Below are 23,847 nucleotides of genomic sequence, written 5' to 3'. Positions count from 1 at the left end.
GGTTGTATTATAAATGTCTTTACATTTGATCAATTTAACGTATTCTAAGCTGCTCAGTGAATAAAAGTCTCGGTGCATTAGGATGCAGTGCAGTCAGCAGTGCACAGTCCTCTTGAATGCACAGAGATTTTATGTGTTATACTGACATCCAGTGGTACTGCAACAATGAACGTTGTTTACTGCCAATATTGTGCTCGACAAACAGGAATATTGTTTTAATCTGAGCTCGACTTTTGCCTCTAACTCCATGTCATTATCTAGAACACAAATTCAGTTTGGCTGAATCACTGTTGTTTGATAAACAAATATCGTAATAACATAAAACTAAAGAAAAACTCGAACAGGTCGACTACATCTGCCACACTCAATATGGCAGACAACTACATCCATATTTCAACTTTCGGTATCAACGAGACGTAGTGACGTTTATGGACAAAAGAAACCAAAACTGACTGAATGACATGTAAACTTAAGCGATGGAGGAAGCTAAATATATAGATTATTGTTTTGATTTTAATATCACTTGACGCTGAATGCATGAGCGTTGCTCGTGCAGTTAGAGGATGTCGCGCGTTACAGCCGATCTGAATTTTCAAACACTTATCGAGGTAGGTTTACTGTCAACACTAGCGAGGAAGATTGTAATGTTTACTGAGCTAACAAGCTAATTACCGATAGTGCATCAAGATCAAAACTGAGCCAGATAATAACATACTGAACTAGGTATTTCAATATGAGCAGCTGCCCTGTCAGATATCATGATAACTCCCTCAGGGATCTCCTTTCAGAATCTTCAGTCATTTTGTTTACGTTGCGTTTGATAGTGGTGATTAAATACCAGGTTACCACAGTTTCATTGAAAAAAAAACAATTAAATATATTGGTTACCATTAATCTTCTATTTGTCTTGTTGACGTTGTGGTGCACTTGACAGGATCTTGTTGTCACTATGTCCTGATCACTATCTTGACATTTTCTCAATAGTGTAATTACTGCTACCCAGATGATGTGCTTGATGACATCAAAGATGTGTCGGCAGTTTTCCCAAACCTGCAGCTATACGTGGACTATTATCGTAAGTTGATATTTGAAAGCACAACAGTGGTCTAACAACAGATCTTTGTCAAAGTGTAGCAGGGGTAGTTTGGGTTATTTCACCCAAAAATGAAAATTCTGTCATCTTTTACTCTCGTAGGACTTCATCTTCGGATCAGAAATTAATTTTTGAATGAAATCTGAGAGCTTTGACGCTTCAAAAAGTTAATAAAGAGATCAACCTAATCCATATGGATTGAGTGCTGAAGAGGCACAATCACTTTATATGATGAACCGATTTAATTGAAGCTTTTATTCACACATAAACATTCATCAACCCACACATCAGTTGTGGTAAACGGAAACACACATGTTCGCTCGACGTGCAAGAACCAATGAGGTTTATGCTGCACTTTGAGCTTCCGCAAGAGCTAGTGAGTTATTCTCGTGTGTTACCAACGAGTATAGAATATACGTTATTTGGTGTTACGCAGCACTTTGACCTTCCGCAATAACTAGTGAGGTTTATTCTCGTGTGTTACGCAGCACTTTGAGCTTCCGCAAGAACTAATGAGGTTTGTTCTCTTTCGTTAAAGCACGTACTGTTGAACTTCTGTTTATGTTTGATCTGTAGGCCTCTGTGAATAACATCCTAAATTAAATGTTATATTAATCCATCGAACAAAAAAACAACAGTTGCTAACACTTAAACTAAAATGATAGCCTATATAGGCCTACGTTTGAACAAATTCAAAATTTTAATAAAAAAAGCAGTAGTTAATTGGATTATGGCAGTCGTTTAATGGAAATAAATAGGGGAGATCAGGGCTAGTTGGCACACAGGAAAATATTATCATAAAGTTAACTATGAGTCAAAGGTCTTATGTCTTTTTTTTCTAACAGTGGTTTTCAAGCACATTTGTTCAAACCACCCTTAAATTAAAATGTTTTTTGTGACTTCTAAACTGAAACTTAAGTATCATCCACAGAATGGTGGACACAATAAAACCACAATGGCATACATGCAGAGAAAAATTAGAAGATAGATTTGAATTAAATGTCATAAATGTCAGGTTGTGGCAAGTTGTCACATGTTTTAAAAGTTATATATTTAAACAATTTCCTAATTGTCATTTTTTATTTTTTGTTTTGTTTGACAAAATAATAGATTTTTTGTTGCTGCTCCATTTATTGCTTTGTGTTTTGTAGCCTTCTGAAAGGCCTGTAATAGTCTACATACCCTGCAATTGGGGGATATTGTCGTACAAGTTCAACACGTTTCTTTTTTTACTAAAAAAAAACAGCAAGTGTTATAAATAACATACTATGTTCAATAGAATTTTTTTTACCAAGACTAAAAAGACACAACAAAAATTGCTCTTACAAGTCCACAGAACAACTATAATCATAACGACACTAAGGAACGATATAGTTGAAATCACTTTCAGAATTTTTTTTTTTTCAGCTGAAAACAATTCACAGCCAATCAAAATCCATCCAGGTTCATGGAACATAACTATAGCACATACCTGGAATAAACATAACGTCATCGTCCATTGGCATGGATGCTAATAAACACTATATTTCATAAGTTTGAGATCTTTTTTTTTATGTTTTTGAAAAAAGTATCTTATGCTACAGTAAAAATTACTAATATTGAGAAATATTATTACAATTTAAAATGTAATTTATTCCTGTGATGGCAAAGCCATACATTTTCAGCAGTCATTAATCCAGTCTTCAGTGTCACATGGTCCTTCAGAAGGCATTATAATATGCTGATTTGCTGCTCAACAAACATCTTATTATTATCGATGTTGAAAACAGCTGTGCTGCTTCATATTTTTGTGGAAACCATGATGGATTTTTTCAGGATTCTTTGAGTATCTGGTAGATTTGTCTTTTTACGCACCTGACTCCTAATTACCTGTGGCTTAATATCTATATCTGGGGCATCTGCAAATGGTACCCAAGTGTCTACAGTCGACACTTAATAATCTTTATACTCTATTACTGCATCTACAGTCGACACTTAATATCTATATCTGGGGCGTCTCCAATCGACACCCAAGCATCTACAGTCGACACTTAATAATCTTTATACACTAGCACTGCTTCTAAAGTCAACAACTGGCTTCGAGTCGGACGACGTCTCGTCCCTTTTCCTAAAACACTATCAAAGTGTCTAGTAAGCTTCTGTAGTACAGTTCAAGCTTAGGGAAGGAAGAGGACAGGGTCGGCTTGTGGAGATAGTGGTGTTTTATTCAATCAAAAAGCAAAATAAACAAAACATTGATCGCACACCTGGCGCTAAGCTATCATATAAAAGTCACTGGAGCTGGGTCGGCTGTCACTCTTGCCGTCTCATGCGCTTTGTTGCGCTCGCTGCTCTCCACTCTTTCCAACAGGTCACAGATTTCCGTTCCTTCCCTCAGCCAGTGTACCCACAAGATCTCCGTGTCTCTCTCTCTCGCATCTCATTTCCTCGTGGCTTTTAACGGTCTCCCCACGGCAATTACTGAAACAAGACTGTGGCGCACAGGACGAGGTCGAGGGCCGTGAGTGAACGGCGCGAGGCCGGTGGCGTGATTGCTGATGCGCGACGCACCGGTCTCGTATCTCTCACAGAGGAGCGGAAGCATAAAAGGAGGAGGGGCGACAGTGGAGATCGAGAGAGGCCAGGCCTGGATTTTATTTGATGTTTAGTATTATGGCAGCAGTCGACCGTGAGGGACTGCCGTCTTTACTTTCATTTTTTGTATTTGTTTATTTATTTTATTAAAATCTTTGAATCTTTCCCGCCTCCTTCTTCCCATAACAACAAACTGTGTTACAAAGACAGGTGTTTGTCATTCACACTTAACCCACTCACGCCGCACCTGACTCCCGATCCTCTCTCCCGTCACAGACCTCACTGAACCACGCTCCCCTTGCCACAGCTTCCCTTAATAACTTGCTGCGCAGCATTAACTACTAGACAGACTCCAGATGCCTTTGAACATGCTTTAATCACAGCCGGAGGATCTCAGACAAATTTCAGAAAGAATCCCACCAGCAAAAAGAAAACAGCAGTTTTTATAGAATAGGAGCATGGTAAAAATGACATGATACATTACATAATTTCCCTACAGTTTGATTGGCTCTTCATATGCAAACCCTTCTGTTACTAGGTAGAAGCAACTTAGATCTCGAATCATTAAAAAAATGGAAAAGGTTGGAAGTTCAGTTGATTACTCAATATGTCATGAGACTATTCTAGACTGTTAAATGTTGATATTGTCTAGCCAGCATCTCAGTATTTTCTACTGGTTTCGACACAAACTTCAGAGTACATTTTGTTTAAGTGTTAGAATGTAAGGCCTAAAGGAGAAGTAAAGTTAGATGTTAGAATTATGATTAGTTTGATATACAGTTTACTATTTTATTCATTAAAAAAATCCATCACAAGTAATAGTAATATTTGTTTTGCATTATAAATGTCTTTTCTTTTGATCAATTTAATGTATTCTTGCTGAATAAAAGTATTAATTTATTTTATTTTATCTTTATTGTTATTGCATGGTAGTGTAGTAATCTTTATAGTTTTAGTTATTGGTCTGAATTGACCTTACGTTTTGTGCCTATACAGAAATTGACTATTGAAAGTATTGAACACTGATAAATATTCACTGCCGTACAAATTGTACAGATTATCCCTGTCTTCTATATAAAACGAAAACTCTTAAAAACAAGTGTATAACAGATATGTAGAATTTTTGCTTACTGTGCACATTTTCTTGCATGTGTATTTGCTGAGTTCGGTTGTCTTCTCTTTTTACAGTCTATCCCAACAATGACAAGAAGAAGTTGGTTTATTTGGGTGGCACTGTTCCTGTAACATATGAAGGTAACTGGTTACAGAGGATCTACTGTAACATATAACTCATCCCTTCTCATGTTTATATTGTTCTTTGTTCTTTATTTATTCTATTGGCTTTCCACCAATTGAAACTCATATAGTATGTTTTATGTTGTTACAAAGACTCTAAGTACAATATTCCAGTTTGCATCTGGATCCACGAGACCCATCCCAAAAATCCACCCAGGTGTTACGTCTGCCCTTCACCCTCCATGGTTATCAATGCTAAAAGCAGCAATGTTGATGACCATGGTCGAATATTTCTCCACTGCCTCAGCAACTGGAAGATTGTAAGTCAGTTATGTAGTTATTTCACCATTACTTATTTGAAGTTAATAATTTATATTTGTCACTCTGGATTTAAATGTTTGATTTCCAGGGATGGTCAAACTTGTCTATAGTTCTGGAGGAGATGATTGCCGCCTTTCAGCGCGAAACTCCTCTATTTGCCACCTATTCTGTCCAAACCCCTCCACTACATTCTCAAGCAAAGCACCTGCCGGCTGAACTGGTAGTTCAACCGAATCCTGTTCCATCCTATGGGAGGTCAGTCCTTGTTTGAGTTGCAGCTTAATCATTCTTATCAAAAGCATTTGGCCTCAGTCTCTCAGTTTATCACCTTTTTAATGATCAGTGGTACTGATGTTGTCTGCAATTTTTTTGTTGTTGTAGTTTGTGCAGCAGCTGGGCACAAACAGGAAGCAGTTCAATGCAGAAGACGTCAACAGCTCAACACGAAACGTCCACTTCATCTGTGCCTCAGCATGCCAGCAACAGTAAATATTGATTTTTCTGCTGAATATTAGTCTTGCCTAGATTGTTCACTAGTTTAGATTTTCTGTTTTATTTGTTTACACTCTATATACCAGTGATATGTTAGCATTATTGTAGTTACTATTATAGTTTTTATTAATTTGTGTTTATTTTTATATTTTGTTTTCATTTTAATTTTAGTAAAAGTATTGTAAATGTTTTTGCAATTTTTGTTAGTTTTCAATATTTTGCTAATGTGTGTGTATGTAGTTTTTATTCTCTTTTTTTTAGTTTTAGTTATTTTTAGAAAATGAAAAATGTTGACTTGGCAACCAGCTAAAATATGTTTGTATTTATTTTAATTATTTTTAAAATATATATATATTTTTTATTTCAGTTAACTTTCAAAATTCAAATAACAAAAATATTTTCTTATGGTTTTAGTTTTAGGTTTTAGTTAACTATAATAACTCAAGTCATTCACAGTCATCACTGTAACGTGTCGAAATGACAGCTGAATTCATACTTGCATTGCCCATCTGATCACCACAGTTCAGTTTGTCAGAGTATGTAATCTTTAGTGCGTTGGTAAATAAAGCTGAAATCTCCATCTTGGAAGCAGAAACCAGGCAGCATTGTGATCCATTACAGTTTCTGAGATTATCGATTTAGTGTTATGAATTAATGTTTCAGAGTTTCACTTTTTATTCCTGGCTAACCGTAATGTTTCCTTCACTAGTCCTACCCGAGAGTACAAAGTCCCAGATGAACCTGAATCAAGTCAGTGAAACAGAGATGAGTGGGGTAAGAAGATCATACACGCAAGAGTTGCTGGATTTTGGAATCACATTTGGAGCAAAACCTTTGGACACCAACCACCAAACAAACCCATTCATTTCTCCTGCCTCAGGTAATATGTTTTTTGTGTGTGTGTGTGTGTGGGAGGTGTGTGTGTGGGGGGAGGATTATTCAGCAGTGATATTTTAAACGCCCTTAGTACAATTTTGAATTAATTAAAGATTACCTCTGCTTCAGCTCCCACCAGCAGTACTTCTAATGTAGATGACATAGACGACATGTTCAAAAGCCTTCAGTTACAAAGAGTTGTCAACGTGTACCAGTTGAGCAACATGGAGAAAGGTAAATTACACATCATTTAACCTTGTTTTTAAAGACCTCAAGAATTCAATATTGGAATTTTGTGGCTTTTTGTGCGAGTATACTCTTAAAAGATGACAAAATAAACTTCTTATCCTTGTCTTCCAGTGAAACTTTTTTCCAATCAAATTATCATTATTATTATTTCCTTTTAAATATTAAGAAAAATTCATGACATACCACTTAATTCTATAAAACCTATTTAATGCATTTAAATAATACATATTGTTATCTTAAACCCCAAAATGTCCAGTGGTGCAACTGTCCAAACAAATTAACAGACTAAGAAAACTATTTAAAATTAAAAAATAAAAATTAAAAATACTATGGAATCATTTTAGGTTTGAAACCTTTCATAGAAAAACATTTTATAAGTATCATTAGTTTTAAAACTTTTGTCCATCAATTTGTATACTCTCAAATGTCAGGGTGGCACAACTGCAAACATGGCTCTTTTATTATGAATTGACAAGGTAATAACAGTAAACATGATAATGCATCATTCAGAGGAGCCCAACTGATCCTTATGGCAGAATGAAACTGTGGCGAGCAGGACGAGGTCGAGGCCCGTGAGAGAGCGGAACGAAGCCGGTGCCATGATTACTGATGAGCAACACCGGCACGGTAAACCGGTCTCGTATCTCTCACGGAGGAGCAAAGGCATAAAAGGAGGAGCAATGACAGTGGAGATGGAGAGAGGCCAGGCCTGGACTTGTGTTGTTTTTTTTTTGTTATATGTGACAGCAGTCGTCCGTGAGCGGCTGCTGTCTTTTACTTTAATTTTGTATTTGTTTTATTTTGGCACCAGTGTTACGAGGTTAGATGTTACGGGAAGAAGGAGGCGGGAACCGGCGAACATTCAACAAACTTTAATATCAAAAATAGTGCAGGTGTCATCAGTAATCATGCCACCGGCCTCGTGCCACTCTCTCACGGCCCTCGCCCTCGGCCTCGTCCTGCTCGCCACAGAAACGATTTGTAGATCTCTCTCAAATACTGGTAAAAAATTCTAATTTCAAGTATGGTTAGGTTGGTACACTTTCATGTCAGATGTTACAACTACAGTATACATACAACTGTTTGGCTGTACCACCTGACATAAAACCAGTAAAAAATAATAATAATTTAAACATTTTGAAAAGTTATTTAACACCTGAAACTTGTTTAAACACATTGTTCATGACTCAAAAATATGCATTAGATCATTTTTGAAAAGATTTTATTTGTCAATGACACACATGTACTGTATATATAGTGTGTGTGTGTGTGTGTGTGTGTGTGTGTGTGTGTGTGTGTGTGTGTGTGTGTGTGTGTGTGTGTGTGTGTGTGTGTGTGTGGTCTGATGGCTTAAATAATGTGGACAGAACAACCTCATACCTCACAGTAGGTCTATCTATAACTGTTTATAAGTTATTGTTAAATGTCAATTGCTCTATGGAGATAGTGAATGGTATTTTTACTTTACACTCTACATCTTCCTCAGATGAAAATGTAGCTAATCAAGATTCATGGCTATTAAGTAGCTTCAATATGTCCCACCCAGATCTTGTTTCAGTCGGAAATGCATCAACACAGGAATCCTCAAGCAGTTTAACTGGATTATAATTGAGCTTGACAGTTCAAATGCAGGACATGCATTGTCTGAATTTAAAACATATGTATTGAACAGTATGTATGTACAGCGTTTCATGCAAGTGATTGTAACGTTGTTCCAGTTTGTACTGGTGCCTCTTACACACATTGAGTAAAATTATGCTAACGTTACACTGAATTAAAATTGACTTTAATTTTCTCATGAAGATGTTCTTTATGCTGGAGGTCCGTGGCAGGATTGTGGTGGGAGCCCCAGGGTTCACCCAGGATTAGTGGACGACCATCACAAGGTGGTGGTGAGCAGGCTTCCTGTGGGCATCTCTCCCAGCAAGATGAAGAACAAGCTCACCATCTACTTCCAGAGAAAGCAGAATGCAGGAGGAGAGGTTCTGGATGTCAAATACCCTGCAGCGCAGCCAGACCAGGCATGGGTGCTCTTCAGAAATCAGAGAGGTACTATGGGACATAACTGGTAACCAACACTAAAACAAAAAGTTAGAATTTCAATGAAAGGTTTTAATATCGACTTTTGTGTTTTCCCAGATGCAGAGCTTGTTCTGAGACAGCCTGAAAGGGTGATTAGCATTAACGAGCAGGGATTTCTTATTCAGCTGAAGAAGTTTGAGGACATGGAGGTAAGAGAAGGCCAAATCAAGATAGCCTTTTCACCTATTTTTCACTCACCCATTTTGTACTGTCAGATCCCAGGTGGTGTCCAAGGGGAGAAAGCTGAAATGTTTAAGAGCATCTTGAGTCTGGAGGGTTGCAGTTTCAGCTCCACAGATGTACTGGAAGCAGTGCAGTCATGCCGAGACCTCCCTTCTGCTCTGAAATATCTCTGCCACGATTGCCCTATATGCCAGGAGCAAGTTTCCTTCAACAGAGTGAGAATAAATGAATTTTGTTCTTTACCTAAAAATATGGAGCCACCTTGAAATTGTTATTTACCTCAAACGATCATTATGCATTCTATTTATATTTAATGATAATAATTAATACACTACTGTTCAAAAGTTTTGGGCCAGTAATACATATCTTTTTTTAATGAATGAATACTTTTATTCAGCTAGGTTGCATTCAATTGTTTAGAAGTGACAGTGAAGACATTTATAATGTTACAAAAAAATTATATTTCAAGTGAATGCTGGTCTTTTGAACTTTCTATTCAACAAAGAATTCTGAAAAAATGCATTCGGTTTTCTCAAGAAATATTAAGCAGCACAATTGTTTTCAACATTGATAATAAGAAATGATTGAGCAGCAGTTCAGCATATTAGAATACATTTCTGAAGGATCATGTGACACTGAAGACTGGAGTAATGATGCTGAAAATTCAGCTTTGCTATCAGAGGAAGAAATTACATTTTAATGATTAGAGTTGTTTTAAATAGTAATAATATTTCATAATACTATTCTTTTTACCGTATTTTCAATAAAATAAATGCAGCTTAGTGAGCATAAGAGACTTCTTTCAAAAACATTAAAGAAAAACGTTTGAATCGTAAAATATGTTTTTCTATTTATCATTATTCACTTATTATTCTAATAATCATATTACTATGGTTATTACAATATTTATAATATCATTAAAATGATTATGATTACTGCAAATTCAGGACTTAATTTTACAGAACATTTATTTTTAGCATGAAACTCTCTCACTCTAGCCCCAAGACATCCAGACATCCTTATTGTTTAGCCCTGATATTAGTTATATCATACACTATTATTGTACACGAGGATAATACACTGTAAGATATATCGCTTTCATAGTCCTAAATGTAGTATCTGTCTCTCTTTTCCTCTTCAGATGGTCACCATGACACACTGCTCTTGTACATTCTGTGAGAGCTGTTTTAAGAAGTACTTCTCCTCTGTCATTAAGGAGAAGAATATAGTACATGTTGTTTGTCCCCTCTGTAATCTTCCCGATGTACGAGGAGGCCGCAGGGAGGAGTCTATGGAGTATTTCAGTCTACTCGACACACAGGTGTGGAGCTTTTTTTACCTTGTGCCAGATTTATTGAAATATAGACCATATGACATTGAATATAGAATATTACTAACTGTAAATGTTTTTGTATGTGTAGATCAGGTATTATTTAGACCCCCAAATCCATGAGCTCTTCCAGAGGAAGCTCAGAGACCAGGCACTGCAGGAAATGCCCAACTTCCGCTGGTGTGCACATGTAAGTTCCATCATTCACAGATTGTTGTATGCTATATAATGTCAGGTCTGACCATGATAGCAATTTTTGTCTGTTTATATTTTTGTAATGTTGTCATTTAAAGTTGTCATTTTTGTAAAGTTGTCAGTTGTTTTTTTGTTTTTTAGTGTTGCTTTGGGCTCCTTCATGAAGCAGACAGGCTGAGGATGGACTGCCCCAGCTGTCGGAAAAGCACATGCTTTCAATGTAAAAGGCCGGTAGGTTTTGCCTGTGCTACCACAATGTAATGTTTTGCATCATATGCCTGAAGCTACGTTCAGACTGCAGGGCCCAAATCGTAAATTTTTTGCTTTAATTTTAAAATTTTAATTTTAAAGTAGCCTCAGTAGCCTTTTTTTGTAACAGTGTGAACACCACATGCCACATGGAATCTGATCTTTTCGATTCTGATTTGGGCACTTCCTTATGTGTTCCTAAATCAGATACCGATCTGGGGCTGTATTCACAAAACATTTTATCTTACCACTTAGAGTTCTCCTAAATAGCAGTAAAAGTTCTTAAGTAAGAGTTTCCTCTTAAAACCTATTCACAAAGCTGCTGAGACTATTTTTTAATAAGGAATAGAGAGAAGTCTTAAGCTAAGAGAAAGGGGGGTGGTTGACCTCATTGCTATGGATGATCTCAACATGCTTACTAACTATGACCACAGTGAATGTCTGATTGGTCTTTGTCAGTGATATAATCATAGAAATATTGTAGAACGAGGTATCATGTTGCCATATTCAAATTAATGTTTTAAAATAAAATGTTGCCATATTCAAATAAAGGTTTTAAAATAAAAAAGTCATATTCAAATAAAGATATTAAAATGTAGGCTAAGTATATGTTCAGCTAATTGTCAGCCTCTTATATTGTCTACATCTTGAGAGATTGAATTCAAGTGACAAATTTGTACAAATGTACAAATAATATACATAAAAAATATATATATATATATATATATATATATGTATATACACAGCCAACTTACCTAGTTACCTAGACAGTTTTCTGCATCCCTCCGCCAACCCGACTCCTCACTCTCGGCTGGTTCCTATCCTAACTCGGAGCCCTCGATCCCCTCGGACAGCACGGCAAAAACGATTATTTTACTTTTTACTCGATTCGATTATTTGTAAGTGTGAAATCGTGAAACAACTGCTACAGGCAATGGAACATAATTTATTTATTTAATTATTTATTTTTTCCTTTTATTATGATAGGACAGTGAGTAAATAGGAAGCGAAGTGGGAGAGAGAAAGGGGGGACGGGATCGGGAAAGGTCTACTAGCCGGAACTCAAACTCAGGTTACCTGAGCTACCCAAAAGGCTCCGACAATGGGACATTATTTTCAACTCGACTGCAATGCTTTATTCTACATAATCAATGCATATTTTCTATACATAAAAGAACCTTTATGTTATGTCATCACAGATTAAAGTCTATAAATCAAAATGTTGATTGCATATATGAAGAAAAGGTTCAGCACCCAAGGCTCTATCACCTATTGCCTCGGTAGTGTATAATGTCTTTGGGCGGATTTTAGGATTGTCTGTGATTTGGTCTTAGTGATTTAAGAGTCCTCTTGACTACCCCTAACTTTTCACAGTTTTTGGAGTATGAAGGTATATATGATGCCATGAAGGATCGCATGCGCAGGGTCAGATTTGTGAAAGTGTACATAAGATTTCAAGCGTAAATTAAATTTGCATCGGCAAGAGAATATTTGTAAAGGTGTAAATCGCCTTTCAAGTGTAAGAAAAAAAATGTTTGCAGGATTTTACTGTTATTCGTAAGTGTAATTCATGTATTGTGAAGCTGCAGCTTCCTGCTTACGCAAAATAAATAGGATCTGTATTCCTCTGACTTCCATTTTTCCGCGCTTAGACTTTTGGCACGTTTTTTGCTCACAAATACGGCCAAAGGCATTGCAAGCCTGAGAACAGCAATTTGCAAGCGGAAACAACAGAAACTACCCCTAACTTATATACCAGAGGTCACTAATAGGCGGACCGCGGTCCGGATCCGGACCCAGGCGCCGTTCTGTCCGGACCCGGACCAATAACCCATAAATTAGTGAGAATTATTGACTAGCAGCCCAGGAAAATCACAGACCAATAGCATGCGTTGTAAGTCAGCGAGAGATACACACACAGGAGAGACAAGACGAAAGAGAGACGACGTTTCACATGGCGTGCTCTAAAAAAAGAAAAGTGGACAGCGAAAACAGCTTTCAATCAGGAATGGACATATTCTTACATGTTCATTCTTACCATGGGCAGTGCAAAACCGGTATGTCTCGTATGTTCAGAGACTGTCGCGGTTATTAAAAGCGGCAATGTGAAGCGCCACTATGAGATAAAGCACAAATCTTTTGACCAAACATACCCACTTAAATCCGGACTGAGGGCACAGAAAATAAACGATCTAAAAGCCCAATATGATCGATCCAGCAGAATCCTAACAGAGGGGAAAAAAGTGGGGAAGTGGGATATAAAAGGGATAGAAAGAGAAAAGGAGGTGTTAAAGCTGTTCAATTGTTAATATGTGTTGAGATTGTTTATTATAAAATGTGTTTAAACTTAAGATGTGAAAGGGAGTTACCTAAAAAGTAAAAGGGAAACTCAAGCTATACTTTTTATTTATTTTTTTCTAAAATTAAGCACTTTATTTTGAGAACCTCATTTTTCAAAAGCTCTCTGTTGTGTTTTATTTACTTATGATTTATTTTTAAATGCAGCCTTTATTTTATTTAAATTGATAATTTATTATTAGAGTACTTATTATTTATGATCCCTATAGTTCAATATATAAACTGACAATAAATATTATTGAAATATTATTGAATTGTACTTTTTACTTTATTTGACAGTCGTCTATTGACTAGGCTACTTGCATATTTTCACACAACTACTAGGCTGTGGCACTGAATGATAACGCAAGTTAGTCATTGTAATGTTGCGGACCTTTGCTTGATGAAATTTTTTTTAACTGGACCTCTTAGAATTTTAATTGAATACCCCTGTTATATACTGTTGCAAATGTCTGAATGACTTGTTGACATGGTGCAAAAAAGTTTCCGAAATAACCCTGTTTGTACAGTTGCGTCTTTCTTTAAGCTGCGCTTACAGTTTTGGCACGATTCTCTCACTCACTGAGTTTTGCAAGCGCGAAGAGGAGGGCTGGTCCACCTTCTTCATGTAGCCAATCAAATGAGCTTCTCGCTGACTCTCGATTTACTCTTATCTGATTGGTTCCTTCAATAAGGAACAGCATCATTCTCGAAATGGTACTTTTAATGCACACATACATGTTAAATAAATAAATCTTGATTGCTCAATAATCTGTGCACCATTAGGCTGACTATATGAGTTCATACTGAATTTCGAGCTGGTGTGTTAAGAAAGAAAATGTATGTGTATTCAGGGCATGTATCCTGCTCATCCCACCCTCACCCCATGTACACAAGTCATTCAGACATATGCAACAGTTTATGTTTTTACACAAAGGATGGTTTTAAGCGATCAATCTGTTTTGCAGTTCCTGACTCTGTTGTTTTCGATTCGCGTAAGCGCGGAAAAATTGAGGAATACAGATCCTATTTATTTTGCGTAGGCTAAGCAGAAAGCTGCACCTTTACAAATATTCTCTTGCGCATGCACATTTAATTTACGCTTGCAATCTTATGTACACTTTCACAAATCTTACCCTGTGCATGCGATTCTTTATGGCATCATATTACTTTCATATAGGAGCTGGTTTTAGCACTAAAATGCTTTGGGAAATACTCTTAGAGCAAAAATTTTGGAGTCCTACAAATAGGACTGACACACCCATAAGAGTTTCTCCTAAATGTGTCAGGATTTAGTCAGGAGCTACTTAAGCCTACTTAGCCTTTAGATGTTTTGTGAATACGGCCCCTAATGTTGTGCAATGCGACCTCAGTCTGAACAGTCATATCCGAATTCATACAACTTCTAGTCACTCTAGATCAACATTTATCACAATTCTGCGCTGATGGGTGTCATTCATAAAATTTGTACATACTGGTAGTTCTTTGTTCGCTCAGTGAATATGGAAGATGGCAGCGAAGTTAGTCAGTCATTATATATAAAAAAAATGTTTTTGGGACATTGCTAGAAACTTCTAGCACATCTGAACTAAACCATTCTTAGGCTGTTTCTCAAAATGCTCTGGGGTTCTTCGGTCATTTATGACCGGAATTTTTTAAATACATTATTTTTTAAATCGTAGCTTCATCGGAATGGTACGAAACTTGGTGACTTTTATGGTACTTGGTATATGAACACACAAAAAAATTGGGGACATGATTTGAAAAGTCTAAGTGTTCGTAAAAAAAAAATCACACTCTGGACCTTCGGTCATAAATGACCGCCCATAGGAAATGAATGGGAAATTGGCAAAAATTCAGAGTTTTTTTGTGCGTACAATCTACAAATCAGCCACGATGCAGAAAAAAAGCACACAGGGTGAAGGGGTGGATCTTTAAAACATCAAGAGTGCAAAACAGACACATACACTCTCACAAACACGTACTTATACACACAAAAACACACGAACACACAAATGAACGCGTGTCATTGCAAAAGCTAATTTTGGGAAATGTGTGAAATAAAAGCAATTATTCATCAATGTAAGGAATAAAAAGCACACAGCAATGAAAGAATGGGACTGTAAGCCATCAAGGTTGCAAAATAAACACACACACACACACAGGGAAATATGAGACTGGTGAAACTGTAACAGAGAAATGTGAGAATATGTGAAATAAAATACAGTTACAGTTAGTTACAAATACAGTTAGTATGTATATAAAATGTAAATATAGTTAGAGAAATAAAAAACTTTTAAATATCATCCTAACTATATTTACATATGTGTATATTATTTGCATATTCAATGAACAGTAACTCTTATTCAAAAGGCAACAGCAATTATGAACAAAAAACCTAAAATAACAGCAAAAGTATAATAATTGTCAAAAGTGAAATACAAAAGTGTTTTTAATATCATCCTATTTTCCATTTACTGTTTGATAATTATTATACTTTTGCTGTTATTTCAGTTTTTTGTTCAAAATTGCTGTTGCCAATTTTGAATAGAGTTACTGTTCATTGAATTGTACAAAACATTATTTTAAACCAACCAAATAAGCAAAAAACTTGACAAAAATAGTCTATGAGAATCTCTTATTATATATTAAAATCCACAACCTGAAAAAAATAGGAAAATATGTGCAAAACAACTAGAATTCACAAGCCTTTTTACAGAGAGCTGTAAATCCGTCTAGTTGTTACAATATGATATTGCATGATAATTATGCTCACTACTTCCAACAGATGGCTCCAATCTGATTTTTTTTTTAAATTCTATAGGCCTAGTCTCTAATTTAACCTGAAATACAGCATTTATTGAAAAAAAAAATATATATATATATTTTTTTTTTCAATAAATGCTGTATGCAATAATTATTGCATAAATATTACTTATTATCATAAAATTCTCAAAAAACTTGACAAAAATAGTCTTCTATTTCTAGAATCTCTTATTATATATTAAAATCCACAACCTGAAAAAAATAGGCAAATCTTTTCAAAACAACTAGAATTCACAAGCTTTTCTACAGAGACCTGTAAATCCATCTAGTGGTTACAATATGATATTGCATGATAATTATGCTGACTACTTCCAACAGAGGGCTCCAATCTGCTTTCAACATTTTTTTTCTATAGGCCTAGTCTCTAATTTAACCTGAAATACAGCATTAATTAAAAAGAAAAAAAAATTATATATATATATACATTTTCTATTATATTCAATGGGAAAAAAATTATCATAATTATTGCATAAATATTAATTATTATCATAGAATTCTCTCAAAACACCAAAGAAAAAAGAAAAAATATTATTGAACAAAAATACATTTCATTGATTTTACTGGAAAAATAAAACATTTGATTTTAGGGGTCCGGTCACTTATGACCGTGAAGGTCCTATGTGTGACTGGTTGACGAAGAACCCCAGAGGATTAAGTGATCTTACATCCTTGTGTTTTTGTACTACGTCATCATCAACCATCAAAGTCTGTTTGAGAACACATGAAAGAACCCGGATGTGTTCTTAATATCAAGGATGCATCAAGCATATGAGTACTGAAGGGTTAAAAATCCCAGAAGTCATCTCAGGCGGACTACGGCTTGATCTCACTCAAACGATTCCTGCTGAAAGCTTGTAAATACGTGACGGCTCATGAAAGCAAACATTTGTTGTTTTGTTTGCCATAATTTTAATAAAGTTATAAATACCTGGAGAAAGACTTTGGCATATTTAAAATAATCTTAAAGTTGACAAAGCGTAAAATTAAATATACGTACTCGTTTACACAAATACTCATGTAAATTAAAAAGATATCAAATATTAGCAGTTATGTAAGTACATATTTTAAAAGGTTATGACATCTGTGAATTTATGTTTTATTTATTGTGTATTGGATGGTGCGGTCCCACTGCCTAAAATGTGCTGAACGGTCAGTTGTGCAACAAGATCACAGCACATCTCAATTCACACAAAGATGCGTCCTATGGCAAGCCGTTTTAACATTTAATCATTTTAACCTACTAGTCTCTATTTTCATGCTACTAGTGCTTATTTTTTAGATACTAGTATCTATTCCATTAAGTACTAGTACTTATTCATTAGCTACTAGTGCTTATTCTTTAGGTACTAGTGCCTTTTCTTTAGATACTAGTGCTTATTCTTTAGGTACTAGTACTTATTCAATAGATACTAGTACTTATTCATTAGATACTAGTCCTTATTTATTAGATACTAGTACTTATTCATTAGATACTAGTCCTTATTTATTAGATACTAGTGCTTATCAATTAGCTACTAGTACTTATTCAATAGATACTAGTACTTATTCATTAGTTACTAGTACTTATTTATTAGATACTAGTACTTATTCATTAGATACTAGTACCTATTAAATAGATACTAGTACTTATTCATTAGATACTAGTACTTATTCATTAGATACTAGTACTTATTCATTAGATACTAGTACCTATTAAATAGATACTAGTACTTATTCATTAGATACTAGTACTTATTCATTAGATACTAGTACTTATTCATTAGATACTAGTACTTATTTCGATAGTCACTAGTAACTATTCTTTTGTTACTAGTAACAAAAAAAAATTTTTGCCATTGACTTCTATGGAGATCTGTCATTTAGATATCAACTATTCAGTTCTGACTAGTATCTATTTCAATTGTGACTAGTACATATATATAAGATACTGGTAGATATTCTTTAGATACTAGAACTTATTCATTAGCTACTAGTACTTATTCAATAGATACTAGTACTTATTCATTGTATACTAGTACTTATTCATTAGATACTAGTACCTATTCATTAGATACTAGTACCTATTAATTAGATACTAGTACTTATCAATTAGCTACTAGTACTCATTCAATAGATACTAGTACTTATTAATTAGATACTAGTACTTATTCATTAAATACTAGTACTTATTCAATAGATACTAGTACTTATTCATTAAATACTAGTACTTATTCAATAGATACTAGTACTTATTCAATAGATACTAGTATCTATTTATTAGATACTAGTATTTATTCCAAATGTTACTAGTAAGATTTTTAATTGAACTATACAGTGGCCGTTCTGACTAGTCATAACATAAGACTAGTAAAAAAGCAGTTGTGACTAGTAAGATAAGAATAGTTACTAGTAACATTTGGAATAAATACTAGTATCTAATTAATAGATACTAGTATCTATTGAATAAGTACTAGTATCTATTGAATAAGTTCTAGTATCTAATGAATAAGTACTAGTATCTAATGAATAAGTACTAGTATCTAATGAATAAGTACTAGTATCTATTGAATGAGTACTAGTAGCTAATTGATAAGTACTAGTATCTAATTAATAGGTACTAGTATCTAATGAATAAGTACTAGTATCTAATGAATAAGTACTAGTATCTAATGAATAAGTACTAGTATCTATTGAATAAGTACTAGTAGCTAATGAATAAGTACTAGTATCTAAAAAATAAGTACTAGTACCTAAAGAATAACTACCAGTATCTAATATATATGTACTAGTCACAATTGGAATAGATTCTAGTCAGAACTGAATAGTTGATATCTAAATGACAGATCCCCATAGAAGTCAATGGCAAAAAAAAAATTTTGTTACTAGTAACAAAAGAATAGTTACTAGTGACTATCGAAATAAGTACTAGTATCTAATGAATAAGTACTAGTATCTACTGAATAAGTACTAGTATCTATTTAATAGGTACTAGTATCTAATGAATAAGTACTAGTATCTAATGAATAAGTACTAGTAACTAATGAATAAGTACTAGTATCTATTGAATAAGTACTAGTAGCTAATTAATAAGCACTAGTATCTAATAAATAAGTACTAGTATCTAATGAATAAGTACTAGTATCTAATAAATAAGGACTAGTATCTAATGAATAAGTACTAGTATCTATTGAATAAGTACTAGTACCTAAAGAATAAGCACTAGTATCTGTTGAATAAGCACTAGTACCTAAATAATAAGCACTAGTCGCTAATGAATAAGTACTAGTACTTAATGGAGTAGATACTAGTATCTAAAAAATAAGCACTAGTAGCATGAAAATAGAGACTAGTAGGTTAAAATGATTAAATGTTAAAACGGCTTGCCATATGCGTCCTGTGTCCTTCCTAGTTCGTTCTTTCAAGGGAGCCTGGCAAGTTCTTTGCATTCATAGAATTGAGAAGCAGCCTTATTGTTGATTACCTGCATTGTGATTTTACTTGTTATCTCATATTTATGGATACTGTTGATCTGATGCTTGTTTTCTAGTGGGCTCCACAGCATGAAGGAATCTCATGTAAGAAGTTCAAAGAGTGGGAGCAGCTCAACAGCCCCGAGTACCAGAACTCAAGACTGGAGCAGCTCCTCAGCAGGAACAAAATAGGTAAAACAAAAACTCTCAATGAGGGTTCTTGGTGCAAAGTTTCTTGTTGGAACTTTTTACCAGGTTGTAACGTTCTCCATGCCCCTTTCAGACTGTCCAAAATGCAAATTTCGCTTCTTCCTGGCTAGAGGAGGCTGTTTGCATTTCAGATGCACTCAGTGCCAGCACGAATTCTGTGGAGGCTGCAGTCAGCCATTTAAACAAGGCTCTGTAAGTTTAGTTCTCTCAGCAGTTGTCAGTGTAACTACCACAGAGCTCTGTATCAATTAGCATCTGTTGTCCTTACAGGCCTGTAATTTTTCAATCGAGTGCACAGCTAAAGGGTTACATGCTCACCATCCTCGAAACTGCCTATATCATCTGAGAGACTGGAGTGTCCCGAGACTACGGACCCTGCTGCAGGTGACAGACGTCTACTACTGTAATCTAACATGAAGGCCCTGATATACTTCAAGCGAAATCAAAGAGCATGTGCATGTGATGTAATTTCGATCGAAATGAGGCCAAAATTAAGTTCATTTCAGGAGTTCAAAATAGCTCACCAAAGTTGGTGAACACCTTTGAACTACCATGGCGATTACGTAACGGGTAGGTGTGCTGTGAGGCTCCGCCTTCTTTGGTGTGGAAATCTTCTCCAGTTCATTTCTTGTATTCAGTCCGTTGAGATCAGATGTATATAAAACACACTGGAAAGCTGCTTCATAGTAGAAAATTAAGTTGACACTGACTCCGTCATTGTTTTTCATGTTTAATACTGTAAAGCTGCTTGCTTTAAAGCAGTACATTGTATAACGTGGATTATAAATAAACATGACGTGACTTCTTTTTACCCCTAAGCGAAGAACGAAAAAGAACTTCAATGTGAGTTTATCGGGGGCCTTAAACCCGAAACTTCCATCATACCCTGCCGCAGTTAAAATTGGCTAAGCTACATTTATTTATCTTTTCAGCACTATGGGATATCTCATCCTCTCATGTTCAGCCCCAAAGATTCAGTGGGGAAACACTCTAAAGGTACATCATTTGAAATAAGCCTACGTGTGAATATCGGATGTTTAGATGTGTCACATTTCAGTGCATATTCAAATGTGTCCTTGTAGGCATCTGTGGTGTAATGGAGGTCCAAGAAACAGGAGCTGTGAAAGAGGAGCCATGTGGTCGACAAGCCGAGTACAATGGTTACTGCACGTAAGGAGAACTTTAATCTTCTCCTAATCCTTTATCATTCAGTGAAATATGTTCTTTCATAAATGCAAAGAGATTTTCTCAAATGTTAAGCTCACTTTTAGGTTACATTATAAAGAGTGTCTGGTGGAGCTTATAAACAACAGTGCACTGGATCCTGTGGTACTGTTTGATGGTGCAGAGTTGAGGGTAGAAATGGACCGCTGGAAAGTGCCAGTCCCAGACAAACAACCTTTAGAGCCGGATCACCGGTACGAGGACAGACTGCGGCAGGTTAGTGCTTACTGGATATAAAGCTTTCATGTTACTATGTAGTAGACCGAAGCATCATTTCTGCACTGTATAGTTAAACTGTCATATTCTGTCATTTGAGATAACAATGGTTATTTTACATAATTTAATCACATTTTGACATTCAAATAATGTTAGACGCCCCACACCATACATAAACTTTTTTATAGAAAACTATCATGAATACAGTCTTAAACTCATGTGAGCGTACACCATTCAAATGACTTCACAAAAATACAATTTATTTCTTAATGTGTAAAACTTTTAAATTGGCACCAAACTACTGAATACACCTTTAAAATGATGCATAAAAGTGAAGAATGTATAATAATATATTATTAATTTACAGATTTTGTTACAACTACATTTTATTTCTACATTTGTAATTATTTTAATAATTAAAAAAATCAAAAAATGATTTTTTTAATTCTACCTAGCAGTATCTGTTTGCAAAGTCTTCAAAGAAATAGTCATACTTACAGTACAGTAAAGTTGGTTGCAATTATATTTATGATAATTAAGCTAGTTAGCCAAAATGTTATGATTTTGAATGCTTCATATCATATCAAGTGTTGTATCCTCTCAGATCTTAAAAGAGAGGGTGGGTCTGACCAGAGTTGCAACTCCTGGATTGAAGACAGCTGCTCTTCCCACACCGTCCCCCTCTTCTCCTCCTGTGGCTGGAGCTCCATGGTACTCCATCTTGAGCCGTGCCGTGCCTGAGGAATCCCAGCAACTATTGCTGCTGACTGATTGAAGAGCATGGACTGTATATGCAAATTTTGCTGTCACTATTAACACCAACAAATTGGCAAATCTCTGGATCCCGCCAAATTGTCCTTCAACACATTATTATGGAGAAAAAAAGAAAGTCTTTCTTACCCTTACACAATTTTAATGTTATGTCAGTGGAAAATTATGCCTTAAAATGAGCAGAGCAACCAGGAATGACAGATTTTTATCCGTTTTTACAATATAAGCGCACTGAAGTTTCTGTCATACTTATAGTCACTTCACCTAACCTAACTTCTGTTAAAGCTTGTGATTTTCAAAAAGTTCTCTAATTGTTGGCTGTGAGTATCTACTCATACTTGTTTTAACTGTTTTATATTAATTTTATATTAAGTCAGTATACAGTATATGCATTATACTGAGCACAAGTTTGCACTTTTGGCCCTTGTGAAATGGGTATTAGCATGATGTTTAAGAAGTGTGAGAGGTTATGTGTTGCAAAGACTTGTTTTCTGTGTGAATAACGGTGAATAAAACATTTATTTTCTCACAGTCTCATCTGTTTTCTGTTTATGAATGATGAAATAACATGGCTGTTTAAACCTAACAAGTTTTTGTGTGTGTGTATCTCAGCTGCCAGAACTATTTGTGCTTTTTCCAAGTTTTTCCAAGAAAGCTGGCATTGGAGCTGTTTACTGTTGGAGAATCACTGTGTTTGTCGGTATTTGTCCATGCCAGACAAGCGCTCTTTCAGCAGGTTACATTGTTACGCCAGTAGGTGGGAGAAAGTGACTTTTTGAGTATTATTTATCAGTGAGTGGGTGATTCATTTACAGCACATGGTTTGGTGTCTGGTATAGGAACAAAATGACGTCTGTTCCTTCTGATGGTGCTTTGAGGGCTTTCCATCAGGTATGAACGAGGTGCTGAATGAGATGCTACCACAGTACCCTCAGACTTCGTGTCCATAATCCAAACTCTCTGACCTGAGGGAAGGTGACTGAGTTGTCTTGCAAGGTGAGGTGTGTTGTAACTTGCAGCCTGCTACTCTCTCCTTCCCCTTTCCATTGCTGCTACGGCAGTGTAGTCAGGGAGGTTAGGATTCAGAAGCAAGTGATGCTGTGGTATCGGTGTGCGTAGTCTTTGCCCCATTAGGAGGTGCGCAGGACTGTACCCATTTGCCAGTGGAGTTGTTCTGCAAGCCAGCATTGCCAAATAGGGGTCCTTTGCTTTGCTGAGAAGATGCTTTACCGTCTGAACATGACACTCAGCTTCTCCATTGCTTTGAGAAAATCTCGGGCTTGCCGGTGATGTCACTAAAGCCATAGTCTGTTGCAAAGCCTGCAAATATCTGGCTGGAAAACTGAGGTCCATTACCTGAGAAAAGGATCTCTGGAATTCCATGCCGTGAAAACATAGACTTTAAGTGTACTATTACATCACCAGATCTTGCAGGGGTTAGTTTGGCAATCTCCACAAATCTGGAAAAATAGTCCACCACTAGTTAAGTGCTTCCATGCATTGAAAACAAGTCTGCACCCAGCTTAAGCCACGGTCTGGCTGGAAAATCAGAGGGCATTATAACCTCGGTTGGATTGACTCGTTCTTTAATACATTTTGTGCAATTTTAAACAAGCTCAATTATCTGTCCACTTCGACCCGGCCACCACACTGAGTCTCGAGCACGCAGCAACCCCCTGGTGCCCTTTGTGCAGCTTCTCCAGGACTGTACTGCGCATGGCTGCAGGTATCACCAGCCAAGAGCCCTTTAATAGAAGACCATCATGGACAGTGAGAACTACTCTTTCAGGCCAGAATCTCCTTACCTCTCCTATTACATCCTGACTGGCATCGTTTCATCACCTCAGAATAGGTGGGGTCCATTTTCAGCTGTTCTCTGAGTTTAGCCAAATAGTTAGTGCTGGAAGGCATGCACCCTATGACAGTCTCTACAT

General features: G+C 35.9%; 1 protein-coding gene across 7 annotated transcripts; it reads left to right on the top strand.

The window, feature by feature from the left end:
• The first annotated feature begins 402 nt into the window (after window positions 1-402).
• On the top strand, window positions 403-22,444 carry LOC143737294 (E3 ubiquitin-protein ligase RNF31). 7 transcript variants are annotated; one of them, XM_077228566.1, is made up of 21 exons: window positions 403-608; window positions 985-1,075; window positions 4,856-4,921; window positions 5,057-5,223; window positions 5,313-5,479; window positions 5,615-5,709; window positions 6,426-6,596; window positions 6,722-6,826; window positions 8,663-8,890; window positions 8,981-9,072; window positions 9,139-9,321; window positions 10,248-10,427; window positions 10,528-10,626; window positions 10,773-10,862; window positions 19,570-19,684; window positions 19,776-19,894; window positions 19,973-20,086; window positions 20,635-20,698; window positions 20,785-20,872; window positions 20,974-21,142; window positions 21,747-22,444. In XM_077228566.1, exons 1-21 carry the CDS (start codon window positions 564-566, stop codon window positions 21,915-21,917), a joined length of 2,619 nt encoding a protein of 872 aa, XP_077084681.1. In that variant the 5' UTR covers window positions 403-563; the 3' UTR covers window positions 21,918-22,444. The 7 variants fall into 7 exon arrangements, with proteins under 7 accessions (XP_077084681.1, XP_077084690.1, XP_077084665.1 ...); XM_077228575.1 differs by having other exon boundaries at window positions 412-608; window positions 5,618-5,709; XM_077228550.1 differs by having other exon boundaries at window positions 412-608; window positions 5,618-5,709; window positions 8,645-8,890.
• Window positions 22,445-23,847: the final 1,403 nt, after the last annotated feature.

This window comes from Siphateles boraxobius, unplaced genomic scaffold (genome assembly GCF_051911475.1).
Source record: "Siphateles boraxobius isolate OS27281-9 unplaced genomic scaffold, OSU_SipBor_1 1, whole genome shotgun sequence".
In the NCBI taxonomy this organism is placed as follows: Eukaryota; Metazoa; Chordata; class Actinopteri; order Cypriniformes; family Leuciscidae; genus Siphateles; species Siphateles boraxobius.
Note: the sequence above shows the minus strand (reverse complement) of the source record. Positions and strands in the feature narration are given on the sequence as shown.